The sequence below is a fragment of the Dendrobates tinctorius genome, unplaced genomic scaffold (genome assembly GCF_039654945.1).
Source record: "Dendrobates tinctorius isolate UK_male_01 unplaced genomic scaffold, ASM3965494v1 ptg000024l, whole genome shotgun sequence".
NCBI lineage: Eukaryota > Metazoa > Chordata > Amphibia > Anura > Dendrobatidae > Dendrobates > Dendrobates tinctorius.
Window position 1 is genome coordinate 15,066,722 of NW_027361692.1, and position 21,310 is coordinate 15,088,031.

The 21,310-nt window shown below is 40.1% G+C and overlaps 1 protein-coding gene across 1 annotated transcript in view; it reads right to left on the reverse strand.

Moving 5' to 3' along the window:
• The window catches only part of COL19A1 (collagen type XIX alpha 1 chain), a 1,445,738-nt gene that overhangs the window by 171,822 nt on the left and 1,252,606 nt on the right, over nt 1–21,310 (reverse strand). Inside the window, exons 39-41 of the mRNA XM_073569423.1 lie at nt 10,498–10,548; nt 6,204–6,248; nt 522–548 (exon numbers count right to left, since the gene is read on the reverse strand). Coding sequence (XP_073425524.1) covers nt 522–548; nt 6,204–6,248; nt 10,498–10,548 — 123 coding nt within the window. The remainder of the gene's footprint in view (nt 1–521; nt 549–6,203; nt 6,249–10,497; nt 10,549–21,310) is intronic.

Genomic DNA, 21,310 nt, shown 5'->3' on the forward strand with positions numbered 1-21,310 from the left:
CTTTTTATCTTAAGTCATGTGATAAGGCTCATTAAAGGGTTGACATAGACTTTTAGGATTGCTACTTCCAATAGATGGCACTAGAGTTCTAGTCCTCTTCCTCTCTGAAGAGACAATTTCCGAAGTAAAGATTCAAAACACACTAAGAAGTGTGGTCTAAGAAATGATACATGAATTTGATTTTTAAGTTTTTAATCTCATATTTGGAAAACATCCTCTCCTGCTCTCAGAATACCGTGCTCTATTAGTTACTTACCCAATGGAGCAGCTGATGCATGCAATCACTAAATGAACATGTCAGCGGGAAAAGAGGCTACTTAAACATAATCTATTAATGTGCAAGCTGAATATAACATGCTGCTAGTAATACGACCATTTATTTGTTAATAATATAACTCGTAAATTGTGCACATTTATATTTTTAATTGCAGGACAAATTACAGTTGCACATTGTGTCATGTTTTTCCTATTAGCCATATGTTTTCCTAATTATGACAAAATCCTATTCTGAATTTACTTACCATTGGGCCCTGTTCACCTTTTGGTCCCTAAAGTAAAAATAAAAAAACACATAATTAGAGAAACACATTATTTTTGCATTAATATTTATGCATTTATTTGGATTTTTCAGTTAAGGACATAAAAACGTTTTGTTACAAACATGTTTGCAATTGCTCCATTCATCAGTAGAGGCTTTGCAGAAATCCATGCACCCAATTTCAGTTGCAGAAGTTTTTTTGGGGAAAAAAAATCAGTTGAATGTGAAAAAAAACTTTAATTTAGTGTTATGCCGTGCTCACCAGGAGGCGGGGCTTCGCTCCTGACATCACTCCCACCGGTACGGCGGTCCCCCGGGCTCCTACTCCATGTCACGTTTGCGCTTGCGCGCTCCTGTCAGTGCTGTCTCCGGGTCGGTCCTCTCTATGGTAATGGAGGACCTGACCCGGAAGCTGTAGTGGTCATGTGCTTTCTGGCTAGGATCTGACCCGGAACCTGTCATGGTCATGTGCTATATCAGGCGACCTCCCCCTATGGGAGGTGCCTGATTATTGTTGTGCTTCCTGGCTGGGACGTCTGTGTCTCTGCCAGGCTGTTCGCTGTACTCAGGTCCTCTGTTCCGCCTTGTGTTTTTGGTGCTCCAGGGCCCCCTTTCTGAACTTCAATTCCACTCTGTCTTGGCTCAGTCATGCCCTCTGGCATCCACTCAGATCTTGTGCTCTGTCTTTTGCTCCGCTGTGCCTCCGGGCACTCTCTCTGTCCCTATACTCTAACACTCCTCCTGGCACGACTGCTGCTCCATTCTGTACTATGTCGTGCTCCTTGCACGTGTCTTGCTTGGTTTACCTCTGGACGTATTACTCGCCACACGCCATATGTGCTCACGTGTACCTGTCTCGCACTATCCTGTAGTTAGCGCACTTCCGTGTACACACCTCGTGTTCCTAGTATCCAGTACCATCCCTCAGTCATACCCACCCGTGTCTCCTGTGAGCTGTCCCTCTCGGTACCGGCTATTGTGGTACTCAAACCCCTGGGCCTGCTCCTAACGGTCCCTGTATAGGGGTCGGTTCCACCTGGCAGTTCGCCTGGGGCCCCTCGGTGCCACGGTCCAGAGTGTCCACTCCTGGAGTTTCCTGCTCCAGACCATCCACTCTAACATACAGGTATTATGTAAGGATCTATGCAAGTGACTGTTTATTACTGCTCTGTACAATCTTTGAAGCTTTAATAATAAAGCATTTATGTAAGCATATCGAACCTTACTGTGCCACTGGGCGTCTTTGATTGCATAAAAATCCATACAAAGTTTTTTTCTATACAAATTTAATCTAAAAAAATTATGGCATGGTCTTTTGGATCCCACAAGTAAAGGTATTACACTTCTCCTCTAGACATGTACATCCTTTAGTAGAATATCTCCTTCAGTACAGCGTGTGATGATACTATACGCAGTAGGACATATAGAGCAGGGGACTTCTGAGCACTTCAGGCTCTGTGCACATGGATTTGCCCTTAAAGGAAACTTTCAGGTCATCTCAAAGATAATTAACATGATAACTACATTTTATCTGCTGAATAGGACCAGTCGGAGCCATATAAGCTGGGAAAGCATACACCCCTGTAGTTTGCCTACTGTATAGTTGCTTACTTATGAAAAACTGTGAACTTCCTCTAGCCAATAGACTACATCATCATTGGAGCATCTTATTCATCTCTGACCCTGTGTATCTATAATCTGAAGACCACAACATATACAGAGGTTGTTGTATATTGACAAGAGCTAAATAAAAATAAGTGAAAGAATTCATAATGAATCAAATTTGTCACAAGTTCCCCCAAGGTAATATATTTACCAGAATGTGAAATTGTGAAAATGTAAAGTAGAAGGCAGGTATCCAGCAACCACAGTGGAAAGAACGTATAAAACATAATTTATTTTTAACCATTACAATATTAAGGGAGAAAATAAGCATAATTAGCACTAGGCCTCTTAATCATAGCCAAGCTTTGGTGTTCGAAACGCGTAGGTAGTGTTTTTTATGCTTATTTTTTGCCTTGATATTTTCTTGGTTACCAATAAATGGTGCTTTTATAAGTCCTTTCTACTTTGTTTGCTGGATACCTGCCTCCTATTTTGCTAAATGTAACATTATACAAGCCTTGGCATCTGTATTTGTTCATTACAGTATAATGTCGACTATATTGGGCATATTGGAACGAGTTATCAAACAAGGGCAAACGGTACAGTGTTTGGGCTATATAAAATCCATTTGGAGATTCACCAACCTTTATTTTACACAGGAAAAGAAAAAAACATATTGTCTTCTTAACATCTGCGGCTGAATTTGTAATTCAACGTCAACTTGTCTTTCAATGCATAAGTGCTCTGCATGATTTATGTTGAAGTGTAAGAAAGTGATAGCAGTACTGACAATCGGTTTAGAAGAAAAAAACTGGAAATCTTTGAAAATTGCTAATTTAAATGTCTGTAGGAGAAATGTCCTCTGATGTTAACATTAATTTTATACACAGTTCGAGGAATTATCTTGGGGGTAAAAATATGACACATCATAAAATAAAATATTGTAATTAAAAATGTCTGCAGAGGGAATTCTAGTTCCCATAATGCCCTACTGTAGAAAGCTTTTAGCACCTGTGCTGCGAAGGACAGGGCAATGCATTAACCATGACCGGCATGTGGTGTAGTGTACTTTCTAGCTATGTTCACATCAGTTGAAGAGTCTGAGGAATTTTAATATAAGGCAGATATTTTAATTTTTGGATTGTTTAAAAGGAAACAATATTATATAAACAAGAGCTTACAATCAAACTAATGTTACACAGTATCAAAAAAATAAATACCTTTTCTAGATAGTTTGGAAACTGAAAAATCGATTTAGTCACCACTGTATGATAGACAGGCTTTGTTGCCTGTTTTTTTGCTTTATTTATTTGATTTAGCTTAAAAAAATTGAAATACTTTTAGATTTGAGCAGACACAGAGATACTCATGAGCTGGTATGCAAACATATACACACAGCCCTATTGGAGATGGGAGGACTAGAGTATGCAGGAGAACTGATATCTGATCAATATGGAGCCGCACATATGCATTTACTTACTTCTGAGAGCCGCACATGAGAAATGTAAAAGACATGTACATCCTCTGGGCTACAAGTTGGATATCACTTTTAGGATATGTTCACACATTGTGCTTTTGCTGCATTTCTTTGTAAATTACAAGCTGCTTTTTACAGTACCAGCAAAAGCTATGAGATTTCCGAAATCTCATGCGCACACTTGTTTTATTTTTCCTTACTGAATTGGAAAAGCTGCATTTTTGAAAACGGCAGCATATCAATTAGTTCAGTGTTTTTTTCAGCATTTTTCACCCATAAAAAGCAATGAGTGAAAAAAGCAACAAAAACGCTAACAGTTTTTGGAGCAATTTTGGTAAAGAAAAAAAAGCTCAGGTACAGCACTATGTAAAACTCATTTATTTTTGTGATTTTCCCAAGTTTAAATTTTACCATATTTTCTTGGTATACTCACATGAGCATGGCCATAAGTATTAGTACAGTTTAATTAAGTTAGATAGATGTGTTCAAGTAAACAGTGGCCTACCAACATGTGAAAGTAAACAATGTTCTACCAAAGTGTGAAAGTAAAGATTGCCCTACCCACCTGATGCCCTACAAATGTTTGAAAGTTAGAGATGCCCAACCAACTCAATGCCCTACCAATGAGTAAAGCTAGACAGTGTCCGACCAATTCAACTTCCCCCACTGTTTCTACATTTGCAATTTGTTCATTTTTTTCATGAACTCATGTAGCTATTTTTTTAGACATAAAAAACTTTTTACCCTAAATAATAAATATTTTATGGTTTTACATACATGCTGCTCTGGTGGCCTAAAACCTTATGGGATCATGAAAATTGCATAAAAAGACAGCAAAAATGCAGCAACAAAAGCAGCAAAACCTGTGTTTTGGCTGCAGCTTTTTTACTGCAAAAAGATCATGTTTTGGCTACAGAAAAAAAGCAAGTTGTGAACACAGCCTTATACTGACATAAAAATCATAGTCGGCAGCACATTGACCAGTGAGAACAACAGATGTGTTGCCCACAGTATATGGAAAGAACAATTGAATTAACGATCTTTGGGTACATACACCAACGGCATCGGTCCAAGTGAATAGGCCTTTGGTTGAGCGCCAATCTATTTGTATATTGTTAGTTGACACTCGTTTATGGGCAAACATCAGCCCTTCTAAATGCATCACCAGCTTTCATCTCAATGTACCTGCCTTCAGTTTACTAAATCAAAACTGACTACACTATAGATTTCTTTGACTAATTTGCTATGGGTAAGTGGCCTTGAAAAAAAATTACTCTGCTGCAGCTTTAATAAACTGATATCTTCATTTTATACTATAAACAGATACTAATGAGCAAAATTAATTAGATCATTCTAAATAAATGTCTGATAATGAGCAATGTACCATATAACTGCTTGTACTGCCTAACTGCAGACTAAACTCCAGTATACCGCAATGTACTGAATAACTGCAGACTAAACAAGCAAAATATTTCAATTTTCCATCCAAATCAAAGCAGCCCAAGTGACACCTATTTACTGTATAGAGGCAAATAAATCTGCTTCTCCAGTATTTTAATAATTGGTGAATTTTCTGTTACTGAACTGTATTCCACTTGTACAAAGCGAGAGGTTGAAATTTGTATTTCAGCATTTATTTTCTTATATCCGAAATTGATGACTTTGTAATAGAAAATGCATTCATTGGCAAAAAAAAAACCAAGGCAATGTAAATTTTCAGTTTCGCTAATGTATGATCCGAATATTTTTTTTTTTTTCATGCACTAGAAGCTAAAGTAGAAGAAAGAAAGGAAATAAGAGACAGTAGGACTCACAGAGATGCAAAGAAGATAGAACAATGCAGACGAATAAGGTATAACAAAGTAAGGAGTCTAGAAAGGTTTTGTAGTAAGGCTATACCAAAGATCTAAAATGGACGTGACAAAGCAAAGGCTGGATAGTACTTCTGCAATATGAGGGTTATGTCAAAATATTCTAGAAATAAACATACTTTTACAGCTACACTAGCACAACATTTACATAAGACACAACTTGCAAAAGCCAAGTCAAGGGCCAAATGCTAAAATAACGTAAATCAAGATAATTCAATGGGACACAAGTGATTGAAAAACATCAAAAGTCAATAAGACATTGTTTTAATATCCTTTGGTCTATTAATGTTTTTTAACTATTTTTAGCAGTGTTTTTAACTACTTTTGGTTATCATATTTGTCCCAATAAAGTGCAGTAATTTACCTTATTATAGCATTTGGTCCTTACTGGACTTCGGTAGGTTCTTTTATTTTTTTTTTTGGATAGTACAGTATTTGTGACTTAGTATGGAAGATCCACTATTTTTATGTGTCTCTAAAAGGTGAAATATGTCTGGATGTCACGTCAAAGGACTTACAATTGAATGGTTCCTTGCAGCAGTGACTGGTTAATAGAGCATGTCCTGTTATATAATTACCTGCAAGCACTGCTGTTGCAATAACAAGACATTCATTAAATAAAGATGATATTTCATTGTGATGAATGAAATTGAGTTGAATTTCGTACATTATCAATTGAAAAATGTAAAGTTCTTTAAGGTTAAATACCTACCGGGGGGCCAGGTTGTCCGGATGAGGCAGCAGCAGTAGCAGTGCCCTAGAAATGAGAAAGGAAAGGTGCATTAAAACAGAACAGGCAATTAATAATGTGCTGTTAGAAAATATAGGTAGATGGCAATGTCTAGTGAATGTAACAATGACCATGTTAATTTTTCCTTCTATAGCACTTTCCAAATGGTCAGTGAGAGTCCAATTACTAAAAATTATTTGTTATTGTTGATGAATGCTACGAGAATAATATTGATGCTGAGCGAATAGATTTCATATATCACTTCTCATTCTGAAGTTTAAATTTAAACAAAAAAAAGATCAAAATATTTGAATCTTAAAAATGGCTTAAAGTAATTGTCCACTTTATTTTTAATATAACAGATGGGTTAAGGACATAGCCTGCTGATTCAGGAACAAGTGACCAGACGTGTCCCTCGGCCTTCTCGATTTGAAGATTTTGGCGCATATGAAAACGATTTATATATTGGAGAATGCTGATGCACAGGTCTGGTCACATGCTCCTCCATCAGTAACCACTGTTAGAATAGGAGAGCTGTGCAGTCTGTGTGGAAGAAAGCACAACTAGTAGGCGCAGCTTAAAAAATGAGGATAAAGTGTAATAGTCATATATTAGCAAGTGTCACAAAATTGTGCTACCAACACATTTGTTAAAATATAGATAAATTGGCCCTTTTCAAAACAAATTGTAAAACTTATATCATGAAAACATTGCAAGCAGGTTATCTAAGAGTGTTAAAAGATATACACGGTCAGCCAAGAGATAGATATAGGAGAAACGTCATTGCAACTAAGGGCGTATACATTGGATGAGAGCTATCTGAAGTTTTATTGTATAGCATTTGGACTAATATTATTCTATGGGCAGTGCTAATCACTGTTTTTTTCCTTGCCGATTGCAGTATATTTGACTGCACTCGGATGACATTGTGGAATGAATAAATACAGTTAAGTCCCATCAATATTGTAATATTGTAAGAGGTAAATATTGCTAAAATAAAAAGTCTAGCATGTCCAAATCTATTCAACCCATTAATGATCACCAATATGCCTTTTAATGGTTATCAGTAAAGGGCATTAATTCTCAGGTGCCACCTTTCAAAAGCTGAGAAATAAGTATCATCAATGATTAGCATCTCCACCCTTTCTGCATCAGCCACAATTGGTGTTAGTACCAGCTGTGATCGTGTAACCAATTGATGCCACTGTCAATAGCGACAGTGGCATTTAGATGGCTAGCAGAAATAAGGGTCTCCCTCTTTAATCCTGTCAGCACCAGATTGTTGCCACAGTGATGTGAAGCCATGAGGAGGGTCTAACAGGTAAACTGTAAGTACCACACAGATAGGTCTGTTGCATTGCAGTACAATAGTATTGCAGATCATCACACCAGCAATCAAACTGTAATATAATCAAGTACCAAATTAAAGAAGCACTCCCATCAAAGTTTTACCCTTTTAATACACAGAGAAATTAAAAATTTTAGGCACCCCTGGTCAAAATTACTATTTTTCTGAACAGTTAAGCAAGTTGAAGATGAAATGATCTCTAAAAGGACAAACATTAAAAATGACTAGAGATGAGCGAACTTGTTCGGAAAAAGTTAGCCAATCTCAAATCGGCAATCACGTTGCACATTCAGTATTCGTGTTCGGATTCCTGTGCTTTTTCCCTAAAAATCGGCAAAAATCTGCCAAAGTTTGATAAATGATCCAGTTCATTAAGGGCTCTTTCAGTGTTTCCGGTAGCAGCACAGGCTGCAAAACATCTCAAACAAGTGCACACTGATGACACAAGGATGATATTCGTATGTCAACAGTGTGACAAGTACTAGCACCAGGGAATCATTTTTACTGTTTGCGTTGTTTCCCGGCGTCGGGTGCTGAAGACAGCTCATATCAATGTCCCCTGCTCATGCTGGGATTAACGCTCTCAGGGGACAATGTTGACAGTTGTATTCAAATGTTAACATCAAGAGCAGGTGGCGGATGATGGGAGTATTCATCAGCCACTGCCTGTGCTATAAATAAATAAATGTAAAGAAAAATGATGTGGGGTTTGCCTGTATTTCTGATAACCAGCCAGGCAAAACTGACTGCTGCGTGTTGAATCCCTCAGCTGTCAGCTTCAGCAAGGCTGGCTATCAAGAATAGAGTGGACCAAATGCCATATTTTTTAATTATTTAAATAAATAATTTTAAAAAACAGAGTTGGGTCCCCCCATTTTTGACAACCAGCCAAGCTTAAAGTAGACAGCTGGAGGCTGGTTATTAAATATATGAGGACCCTACGCCTGATGTTAACATTCTGAGAAAGAGACAATATTCATAAAGTTTTTCCAGGCTCTTACTACCAGGTCACAGCTGTATACTTAGCCTTTCATGGTTCTTAAAATAAGGGACCCCCCATAAATGATGAGGTTCACCTGTATTTTTGATAACCAGCCAGGCAATGCTGACAGCTGCGGCCTGCAAACCTCAACTGTCAGCTTCAGCAAGGCTGGTTGTCAAGAATAGAGGGGTCCCCATGGCATAGGTCTTAATTATTTAAATGACTAATTTAAAAAATGGCATGGAGTCTCCCCCATTTTTGACAACCAGTTAAGCTAAAGCAGACAGCTGGGGCTGGTAGTCTCAGGCTGGTATGGGGCTATGGATATTGGCTCCCAGCCTAAAAATAGCAACTGGATGGCAGGCTGTATAGTTGCATCATGCAACAATGCACCATGCCGCCTAGATGTAGCATAGCTAGACCCATCGTGGGACAAATGGATTTTGATCTTGTCGGCAGACAGTTAAGGAATATTGTTGTTTATTATTTTAATTCTGTTACATGAGACTGCATCTTGCTTTGGTTTATATTTTTTAATTTGTGTCCTTTGGTGAGCCACAAAAGTAGCAAAGAATGAGAAACTTTCTAAGTCAAGTATTGCTGCAATTGTACTAACTTTAAGAACAAAGCTATGTTATCACTTTTATCACACAGTGAAAAAATGTGAAACAATTTCTGAATTGCTGCTTTTTGCTCATTTTGCATTCAAAAATCTGAATAAAAAGGATAACAAAAATTCTTTGCACTCCAAAATGGCACCAATTAAAACTTAATTTAAACTCCTGATAGAGCTCTGTCAACCACAAAATAAAAAAGTAGCACCTCTCCAAATATCGTGACTAGAGATTAACGAACTCGAACTTGACAGTTCGTTATTTGTACCGGACACTCAGTGTCTGGTGCCAAATTCCGAACATGGACTTCTCCCAGAAGTCCATTTCAATGTTCAGAGTTCTTGGGGAGGTCCGGGGGGAGAGAAATAGAGAGAGAGAATTACAAGCTCCAAAGTTCGGGTCCTCATTGTTTTCAACGGGGTTTGGGTTCAGGTTGAAGCTCGGGTACAGTTCTGGTACCCAAAATGAAAGTTGGACTAAAGGTGAGGTCAGGTACCAGAATCCAAACCTCCATGGGTCCGATCATGCCTAATCATGACTGCAAAAAAATTAACTAATTTTTGTGTGCAACAGTAGCAAAATACATAGGGATGTAGATGAAAATTTCTTTGGCTTTTGGACCACCCCTCTAAGTAAACATCTTGCAGATTTTCTAAAAAAAAACCCAAAAAGGCTTCCAATGGTATGAAATGACAATGTAAACCATACCTCTTATTGTCCCAGTGATCCAGTACAGACATTATTGTGGTCTCCCCTAACTTTGCTGACAAGCAGCAACCAATCAGTGGCTCCAGAACTCACACGTTGTTCTACTGGCATTCTGACTCCACTTTTTTCAGTTTATATGCTACATAGTCTTATTACTTAAAGAAAATACATCAAAAGTGGCCAGGTTTTGCTCCTTTCTCATTTCTGCAGCTCCACTGAGTTATATAATTTGAAAAAAAATGTTCTAAGGCCCCAAAGATATTTAGTGATCATTTTCATGATCTCTACCAAAGAGGCGTTGTTCACAGATTTCCATGGAGGGAAGGGGGCATGTCTTTGGGCAGCTGTGCATTATTTCTATGTAAACACCGCCTCCTTAGTAAAAAAAATTATAGCATTAAATAAAATGGCTTATATATCTCAAACAGTATAGCAGATTTAAAAAATAAACATCCAAAATGGAATACTTGGATATATTGCCCTGGAGACAGTTTCTCTTTAAATTAAAATTTCTGGACAGAGCTAAATTCTATATTAGAGTGGTAGATGAGAAAAAGGATGATCCTGGGGACACACAATACAGATTATAGGGAGGCCATTCTTCATCTGATATTTGTGAAATACCTTGAACATATACAGACTGCTCATTCCATTTCCTTCAGTGAGTGGAGCACCCTTTAAAAAAAAAAGTTGCATTAATACATCGGATAACAAGCCATTATCTTAGTTTTCATGAATTAAGAATTAACATATAATATCATAAAATTATTGGTTATTTTAAAACAGGTATTATTACTAACAAATAAATGATTCTAATATTTCTAATGCAAGACTTTAAAGCAAAAATGTTCAAGTCAAGCTCAGCATTATCTATTTATAAATGAAAGGGGTTATTCAGGACATTTAACAATTTTGCATATAGAGCTCAGACTATCAGGCAGGTAGTTTCTAACTGCCTGCATGTTCTGCATTTGGATGATCTCTACTCTCGCAAAGCAGATACGGACCGCTCCTGCCGTCGATCTTCATGCTTCTGCTGATGTCACGTGTACAGTGCAGCATCTTCTCTTTTGCTCTGCTTTGTTGATATGGCGTCTTTGCCAATGTCATGCTGATTAACACCCAGCTCCCTGCTGCCTACTGCGGGGAGCCAGCTGTCAATCAGCATGACGTTGGCAGTGATGCCCCATCTACAGTACAGACTGAAAGACACTGCTTTGTTGAGGAGAGGTTACATGAAGGAGAGGAATCAATGGCTGAGCCTGTAAAAATTGTCCTGAGCAGAATAGGGAGATAGTTAACTATTACCTGCCTGAAAGTTCTTAGCACCATGCGCAAAAATAATAAATGGTTTGGTAACCCTTTTAATTCTAAATATTATGCAAATAGAATGCCATCATATCCTCTTCTAAGAGAGCCTCATTTAAAGTTATTGCTTCCTAAAACAAGTTGCACTATGCTGTCACATGCCGTCCATATGATTCATTTACACATATTGGGGAACGTTTTCTTTTTGTTCAATTACAAAGTGCTGCCGAATATTTTGGCGCTATAGACATAAAAATAATTATTATTTCAGACCGTCTTACAATAATTTGAATGTTTTTAAAATACATTTAGTATACATTTGCACCATTTTTTTTGAAATATGCATTTGCATAGCATTACTTTACAGCTTAACATTCATTTTCTATCCAAACATATAAGCTTCACTATGGTATGATTGATTGCATTACTTGCAGACCTTTTGCAGATTTTGCATTTCTGTCTCTTTTGACACCATTCTTTTATGCATGTCACGTAAGTCTCTGGATGGTTAATTTCTCTTTTAGGTACTGGAAAGCTGCCATGGCCAATCCTGAGCAACCGACAGATTTTGATTTACTTTTCTATAGATACATGAACAAATTGGCTTTGGATAAAAAATGCATCCAACTGTTCAGTGCTTTAAGCATAAAAATGAATATTCTGTAAACCTGACGCCAAAGATGGATTCCCTGCATCTCAGTTTCAAGATGGATTTATAAAGTAAATTGTTTGTAAGAATATGTCAGTATGCCTTACTCCACATAACTTGGTTAAGCCTAGCGGCTGGCAGATCTTCACAATGAAGCCATTTTTCTAACTTTTATCTATAGTCAACAAAGCACCTAGACATTATTAGTCTTCTGACTACATTCCCTTTTGTTACAATTTTAATAGAAGAAAGAAAAGTAGACATAAATAAACCAAAGGCTATTTTTTCTTCTTTGTCATCACTGAATTTCACATTTTTCAGTTCGTATAAGACAGGAATCTGTGTATAGTTTATACACTGTGCGCTCTCCTGCAGGTTATATTACTATATTATATGTATAAAAAAGCAACGATGGCAACCCACACTATTACTGATGTCTCCATGTAATAAATATGACTCGTTGTCATTAATAAGGATGCTGGCCACTTTATATTCCAAGGAGTTCCCGATCTTATAATCTTACTTTAATTAGTTACTTAGAATCCAGCCAAATAAAACAATTTATGGCTAGTAACAATGCCAATAGCGCTATTCGTTTACTATACAAAACGAGGTCTATATGATTGATCTAATCTTTAAAGGATGCCTCAGGCAGACAGTTGTGTCTAATCAATACACCACTGATAGTCACACATAACCCTGGAGACTGCTCTGGTGGATAACAAAGTTCACCTGACATTAAAATATGCCTAACACAGCTTAGACCTTCTGCAAGTACTTGTATTTCATGGAACAAGAAGTAAAAAATTGTATATTAAAAAAGAAAACAAGTACAAGTAAGGCTAGTTTCACACTAGCGTTTTTTGCTCTGCGTTTGGAGAGCACATGAAACGCATGTCAAAAGTGCATGCAAACGTTTGAAAACGCTGCGTTTTTTGTAGCATTATTGTGCGCATAACTACGAAAAAATCGCAGCGTTTTTATGCGTTTGTAAGCGTTTTTCATGCGTTTGCATTTTTTATGCGCAATAAACTAGAGAAAAAATCCTTGAAAAATTCTTGCAACAAACTCCACCAATGGGACAGCAGTGGGCGTGTCTTATTGAAATTCTTTATATAGCCCCTGTTTACAGCTGAATTCTTTACATTTGCTTTCATTTGACTTGAGAAACATGAATCTGCGCTGGAAGAGCTTTGACTTTGACTTGGATCTGGACATGAGGATGGCTCAGGCTTATGCCATTGCTTGCCATGAACAGAGGGAGAGAGATAGGCAGCGAAGATGGCAGCAGCGGCGTTTGTAGATACATCCCTCTACAGCGAGCTACAGGCAAACCCTGAGAAATTTACGAATTATACCCGGATGACCAAAGAAACCTTTCACTATTTCCTTGGTTGGGTAAAAGTAGTCATCCGGAGACAGGACACGAAGCTCCGGCGTGCGATTACTCCTGAGGAACGGCTCCTGGTCACATTACAGTCTGTAGTTTTGCAAAACCAATGCCTGCCTAAGTTTCTTTGTTGTGACATGTACTCTAAATCTGGCAGAATTATAGTTCTGCCAGGTAGTTAACAAAAGGCTGTGGTAATTTTTTTATGGCATGTATTGAACAAAAGGCTGCATATATATATTTTTTTATTGAATTTTAGGTGTGTACAAAAATCCCTATACACAATTAATTTTTTTTTTCTTTGTGTCACAGATTCCTGGCTACTGGAGAGACCCTCCCCTCACTGCACTTCCAGTACCGGATTGGAATATCCACCTTGTCTGGAATTGTTGCGGACACATGCCGGGCTTTGTGGAACGTTCTTTGTCCCAAATTCATGCCCATGCCAACAGCAGAAAAGTGGTTGGAAATCGCCGACAGATTCTGGAATGTATGCAATTTCCCTAACTGTTTGGGAGCGGTGGATGGGAAACACATCAGGATTATCAAGCCCAAAAGAACTGGCTCTGAGTTCTATAACTACAAAAAGTACTTTTCTACTGTACTGATGGCCATTGCGGATGCAGACTGTATGTTTATTGCAGTGGACATTGGAGCATTTGGCCATGACTCCCAGGCTTTTAAGACCTTTGACATGGGCAGGAGGTTGTATGGCAACAACTTCAATTTCCCCATGCCACGGCCTCTTCCCAACACCGAAGGTCCGCCGCAGCCATTTGTAATGGTTAGTGATGAAGCGTTCCAGATGTGCCAAAACCTGCTCACATCCTACTCCAGCTGGGACTTGGACCTCCACAAAAGAATTTATAATTACAGGCTCACCAGGGCCAGGAGAACAGTAGAGTGTGCATTTGGTATACTTGTATCTAGATGGCGCATTCTTGGCACAGCTATTAATCTGAAACTGGAAACAGTGGATGAGGTGGTGAAGGCCTGTGTTGTTCTACATAATTTTGTAATTTCTCGAGAACACCCGAACTTTGATCTTGATGATGTTGCTCCTGAATTCATGAATTCACTAATACTCCTGAGTAGGTGACATACACACACACAAGTTGTATTACCTTTATAATCTCTACAGTGTGTTCAATTAACAGCGATGGTGGAGATAATACAACTGTGTCAGGTAAAATACCCAGGCCTTGTGTCAGGCTGAATACTTATCACAAATGGCCATTACAATACAGATTAAACTGCAGCATCACTACACTCTTCTGCAAAATATATGGAGACGCTGCAGGTTCAAAATCAATTCACCTGCCCAGGTATAATAGTGATGCAAGGTCAGGGTATTTGGGAAGTATATATAACATTTATTTTCACCATCGGTAATGTATTTCTTCCACAAACACGTAATAGAGTATGTGGTTATTTACAAGGTATATCTATAGTTCCTTGCCTTTTCTCTAATAGTTAAATGCGAACGGGAAAAAAAAAGGAAGGTAACAATAGATATGCCTTGCACTCAACACCATCCTCTATGCCAGGGTTTCAAAAATGTAGTCCTAAATGTCAACCAACAGATCATGTTTCCCTTTTTTTTTTTTTTTTTTGTAACTCACATCGAATTACTAAAAACATGATTTGTTTGTTGGCTTTTAACACTGTAGTTGGGGAACCCTTCCATAATTTAGTGTGTGCAATACATCAGATATCTCCATTACTGATGTTTCTTGTGTCAGTCAAGGAGATATGTGTTGTCAACTAAGCCAATCTACATGACTTGTCTTCTTCACAGCAGTCTCTACATTTTTTTAATATTGCACAGACTGTATCCAGCAGGGCTCCCCAACTCCACTCCTCACGGTCCACCAACAGATCATGTTGTAATGAAATACATATCTCCATTGATAACGGTTTCACAAGAGCCCAAAAAAAGAGGATTCCATACAACATGATCTGTTGCTGGACCTTGAGGACTGGAGTTGGGGAACCCTGCTGAATCCAGTCTGTGCAATATTAAAAGAATGTAGAGACTGCTGTGAAAAAGACAAGTCATGTAGATTGGTTTTGTTTTTTGGATAACACATATCTATATGAGTTGTCTTTTCCACAGCAGTCTGTACATTCTAGTAATATTGCACAGACTGGATCCAGCAGGGTTCCCCAAATCCACTCCTCAAGGTCCACCAACAGATCATGTTGTAATGAAATCCATAGCTCCGTTGCTAACTGCTTCACAATAGCACAAAAAAAGAGGATTCCATACAACATGATCTGATGGTGTATCTTGAGGACTAGAGTTGTGGAAGTATGCTGGATCCAGTCTGTGCAATATTACAAGAATGTAGAGACTGTTGTTGAAAAGACAAGTCATGTAAATTTGTTTCGTTGACAACACATATCTCCAAGACTGACACAAGAAACATGTCTCAGTAATGGAGATATCTGGTGGAAAAAACGCTAAGTGTATGGCGCAGTGTGTGTAGTCGGCGATTGACACAGTAACCAATCAAAATAATTTGATAGCACAATTGCACATTTATTTTTTAACAAAAAATAAAAAATTTTTTTTTATTAGGAATGACTAGTGATGGGCGAGTCCTAAATTACTTGGAATCGCTTGACTCTAGCGAGTCCGAGCCCGGGACTCGCTACTCGTTGCGAGTCTAGCGAGTCCAATGTTAATGAATGGGGAAGCGAGTCTTAGCGAGTAATGTGCGATTTACAAATCGCAGATGTGTCTCGGAAAGCGCTTGCATTGGCGATTTGTAAACCCCACTCGCAACAGTTTGTTGCTGCTGTGTCCGAGTCCAAACTCGCATTTGTTTGTCTTATTTAGCGCCGATGAGGCGAGGGAAGCGATTTTCTCTAGCACACACCATGCTTTGAGCAAATAATCCGAGTCGAGTTGACATACGCACACACACACAGAGCAATACAGAGCAATCATGGCCCGTGTCACTGTCAACACGCTGCAGTTGATTGATCTGGTAGGGGCTCGGCCCCTGCTTTGGCTCCCCACTGACCCTGCCTATGGGCATAACATCCAGCGGACTACAGCCTGGAGGGAGATCGCTCAAGTGATGTTCCCTGCACTGCTACGGCCACGACCTCGTCCCTTTGCAACCTCTTTTTTGGGAAATTGTGGTTTTTGTGACATTGTTGACAAATGCACAGTCACCGAGATGGAGTTAGGTGGTGCTGTAGGCGTCACTTGCTGGCGGGGTAAGTGTGTGTGCTGACACCTAGCAGTGAAGCTGCACACTAGTCCCTGCACTATGCACTGCACTGTAAGGCTTGATCCTCCCTGCCTGCCTGCCTACAGTCTACACAGTACTCCTCTGTCCTCCTGGTAGCTCTCAGAAGAGCTGTTTGGGTTTAATATAAGGAATCTTGAAGTTTCCCTACACTAACTGACAATCCCTATGATCTGCTCAAGCATCTACCTCACCCTGCTCTATCTCAGATCTCTCAGGAATGTAGAGGAAATGGCGGTGGAAAAGGCTTATATACAGCCTCGCCTCTCATACATGACATAGGCATCACGATGGACAGAAGCCAATCATAGTCCTGCCACAACCAACATTACTGAATATGATTGGCTAACATGCTTGTCCATCTAAAAAAGTTTTCTGACCTAACACGCTAGGCTGTCTCGGAAGCTTTGTAGGAACATAACAGATTCTATATTTGCGAGTCCCGAATCCAGTATACAGGACTCGGGATTCGTAGACTCGCTCAGACTCGCTCACAATCGCTGTGTGTTGACATAGGCTGTCTTGGAAACTTGTAGGAACATAACAGATTCTGTATAAGCGAGTCCCGAATCCAGTATACAGGACTCGGAATCGTAGACTCGCTCAGACTCGCTGTTGACAGCCATGTGATATAGCGAGTCTAGCGAGTGAGAAAAAAAAACTCTGACAAAACTAGGATTGTCATTGACTTGCATTGGACTCGTTACTGTGCGAGTAATCACTGGGAGACTCGCCGAGTAACGAGTCCAGCGAGTCCCTTACTATTCGCCGAGTAACGAGTCCTAGCGAGTAGACTCGCCCATCCCTAGGAATGACGTTTGGGGGAATATTGGGATACTTTGGGTGTGTGGAGAGATGAGGAACAACTGGAGGTGGAGGAAGGGGTTCTAGGAGAAGGGGCGACGAAAGTACTGGGGAAAGGGAGCTCTGGAATAGACATGGAGGCAGGTTGACACACATTAGGAGGAGAGGGTGGATGGACGAACAAAGTTTTTGTTTTTTTTCTTTGGCGCAGGAATATCCTGCCCGGAGCGACTTGCAGCCTGTGACCGCCTTACTTTGGTCGACCGCCTGGTGATGGTGGACTGTGTCGTTGCCCCGTAAAATAGAGAATGCGGATAACCCCTCTGCTGATCTGTGGTGGCGGTGGTGGTGCTGATAGAAGTGGCAGTGGCAGTGCTCCTAGAAGGGGAGAAAGTTGGGTCGGTGCTCTGAGCAAGAGGCTGCCTGTCTGGTATCTCAGCCAAAGTTCTTGGGGGACACCAAGGAGGAGTATTGACAGCGGTGATCTTACAATGAGAAATGGTGGTGGTGCTCCTTTGATGAGGAGTGGTGGTGGTGCTCCTTTGATGAGGAGTGCTGACGGTGCTCTTTTGATGAGGAGTGCTGACGGTGCTCCTTTGATGAGGAGTGCTGACGGTGCTCCTTTGATGAGGAGTGCTGGCGGTGCTCCTTTGATGAGGAGTGCTGGCGGTGCTCCTTTGATGAGGAGTGCTGGTGGTGCTCTGTTGCTGAGGAGTGCTGGCGGTTCTCTGTTGCTGAGGAGTGCTGGTGGTGCTCTGTTGCTGAGGAGTGCTGGCGGTGCTCCGTTGCTGAGTGCTGGTGGTGCTCCTTTGTTGTTAACTGGTGGTGTCTGTGGCCCAAGCAGGTTCTGTGGTGGTTTGGCTCCAAGCTGGTGGTGCTGTGGCAGTGGTGGTGCTCCATACAAGAGCAGCGCTTGCCATAGTGGTGATGGTGGAGGAGTGTCCAGCAGCAGTCAGACTTAAGGTGGTGTAGTGGTGTCCGGCTTTGCTGGAAATGCAGGTGGCCGTGCAGTGGTATGCAGCAGAAGTCAGTAGTGTGGTGAAGCGAGTCAGTGGTGGAACTGTGGGAAATGACAACACTGACTGCTGCACATACCGATTCTGCTGCATAGCCTGAAGTAAGCAGTGTTGCAGGCCTGTAACATATTCAGCTGTTGCTCAGGACTAAGGTGTTCCACCATGCTCTGTTCAATTTTACTGAAAAAATGGTGCTCTGGTCTGTTGAGGTCGGCCTCCAGACAGTCAAGGCATTGGTCAACAGAGTGGAAGTGGTGTTCCATGTGGTTAAAACCACATTCCATCAGGGAAAAACCGCTTTCCATTCTGGCGGACAGCGCCTTGAGGCTGCCCTTAAAGGCCTCGCTCAAGAGCATGAATTCGGGCATGACAGGCCTGTCCGAGGCCCTCTGCCACTGGCGGGTAGTGCCCGCATAACCAGTGACAGAGACCTGGGACAGGGGAACACCTGATGGACCAGCTTCCTGGTAACCAGCTGTCTGTGTTGCTGACCTGCAAGATGCTTCCTGGCTGTCGGATGGCTGGGACGGGTCCGAGGTCGATTGATGAAGAACCGCTCCCGGGACAGGTTGCAGGGTGCTGCTCCAAGTGCTGTGGAAAGAAAGGGAAACTATTAGTATCATGCATTAACAAGAAGCATCAATTGTGGAATAGAAAAGCACATTGCAATAACAAACCAAAAAAAAAAAAACTTGGAGGACTGGTCTCAGGAAAGCCAACTCTCGATAGTAGCGGTACTTTCTTCTGAGCCTTGCCGCTGAACCACTCCGAACCTGTCCCCCAGCACGAACATCAGTGTTGAAGCGGTCCTTCATCGAGCGCCAACGTGTGCGGATTTTGTTCACTGTTGGGAAAAAAAAGAAAAAAAAAATTAGAAAATGCACTTTAGGCAACTTAATTATCAGCACACACACCGGATAGAACTTTGCAAACAGTCAATGCTGCAGCACAAATAAAATTCTAGACAAAATGCAGTCACTGTTGATACTGAGGACACTGTTATGTTTCCTGCTAGAATATATGTAGCAGCGAAAACAACAGTATCATCTGGAGCAAGAGTGAAAACCGGATCAAAACAGCAGTTGACAAAGCAATCACTTTTTTCCACATGACATTGGTGTTTTTAATGCAAGAATATATCTTGCCAAAAAAACACCAGCACCATCAGGACCATAAAGCAATGCAGCAGTTGAAGACAAAAATCAATCACTGTTTTCCACATGGCATTGGTGTTTTTAATGCAAGAATATATTTTGCCAAAAAAACACCAGCACCATCAGGACGATAAAGCAATGCAGCAGTTGAAGAAAAAATCAATCAATGTATTCCACATGGCATTGGCGTTTTTAATGCAAGAATATATCTTGCCAAAAAAACACCAGCACCATCAGGACCATAAAGCAATGCAGCAGTTGAAGACAAAAATCAATCAATGTATTCCACATGGCATTGGTGTTTTTAATGCAAGAATATATCTTGCCAAAAAAACACCAGCACCATCAGGACCATAAAGCAATGCAGCAGTTGAAGACAAAAAACAATCAATGTATTCAACATGGCATTGGTGTTTTTAATGCAAGAATATATCTTGCCAAAAAAACACCAGCACCATCAGGACCATAAAGCAATGTAGCAGTTGAAGACAAAAATCAATCAATGTATTCCACATGGCATTGGTGTTTTTAATGCAAGAATATATCTTGCCAAAAAAACACCAGCACCATCAGGACCATAAAGCAATGCAGCAGTTGAAGAAAAAATCAATCAATGTATTCCACAAGGCATTGATGTGTTTAATGCAAGAATATATCTTGCCAAAAAACACCTGCACCATCAGTACCATAAATCAATGCAGCAGTTGAAGACAAAAATCAATCAATGTAGTCCACATGGCATTGGTGTTTTTAATGCAAGAATATATCTTGCCAAAAAAACACTTGCACCATCAGTACCATAAATCAATGCAGCAGTTGAAGACAAAAATCAATCAATGTATTACACAAGTAACCGATGTGTTTAATGCAAGAATATATCTTGCCAAAAAACACCAGCACCATCAGGACCATAAATCAATGCAGCAGTTGAAGACAAAAATTAATCAATGTATTCCACATGGCATTGGTGTTTTTAATGCAAGAATATATCTTGCCAAAAAAACACCAGCACCATCAGAACCATAAAGCAATGCAGCAGTTGAAGACAAAAATCAATGTATTCCACATGGCATTGGTGTTTTTAATGCAAGAATATATCTTGCCAAAAAAACACCAGCACCATTAGGACGATAAAGCAATGCAGCAGTTGAAGAAAAAATCAATCAATGTATTCCACAAGGCATTGATGTGTTTAATGCAAGAATATATCTTGCCAAAAAAACACCTGCACCATCAGTACCATAAATCAATGCAGCAGTTGAAGACAAAAATTAATCAATGTATTCCACAAGGCATTGATGTGTTTAATGCAAGAATATATCTTGCAAAAAACACATCAGCACATCAGGTCCAAAAATCAATGCAGTATCACAGAGCATCTTTATACTTACTGAACGCCCTGTTTGAACTTGGAGAGGCGCTGTCCCAGCCATCCATCATCGCTGCGGCCACCTCATTCCAGAGCTGCCGGGTCACCACTGTGTCTTTGTACTGCTGGTCACGGCTGTCCCACAATGGGATACGCTCCTTAACAAGGCGGATCAGGTGCTCGTTGTCGATGTACACTACTTCGTCATCCCGTTGTGGAACCTAGAAAAAATAATATTATAATGTTTTGAATTTTGGAAAATGAAACAGATACAAAAAGAAACAGAGAAAAAGCAAGATAAATGAAGACAGAAAAAAAAAAATATCACATTGCGTCTCCTCGCCACGACTTGACTACGCTGCTCCCACTCAGAATCCTCCAGCTCAGACTGCGCCCGCTCAGAACGCTCCCGCTCTTCATCTTCACTGCCCATGTCCGATGTCTGTAAAGAAAGAAAAAATTAAAACACTTTTCTAGAGGAAGCTAT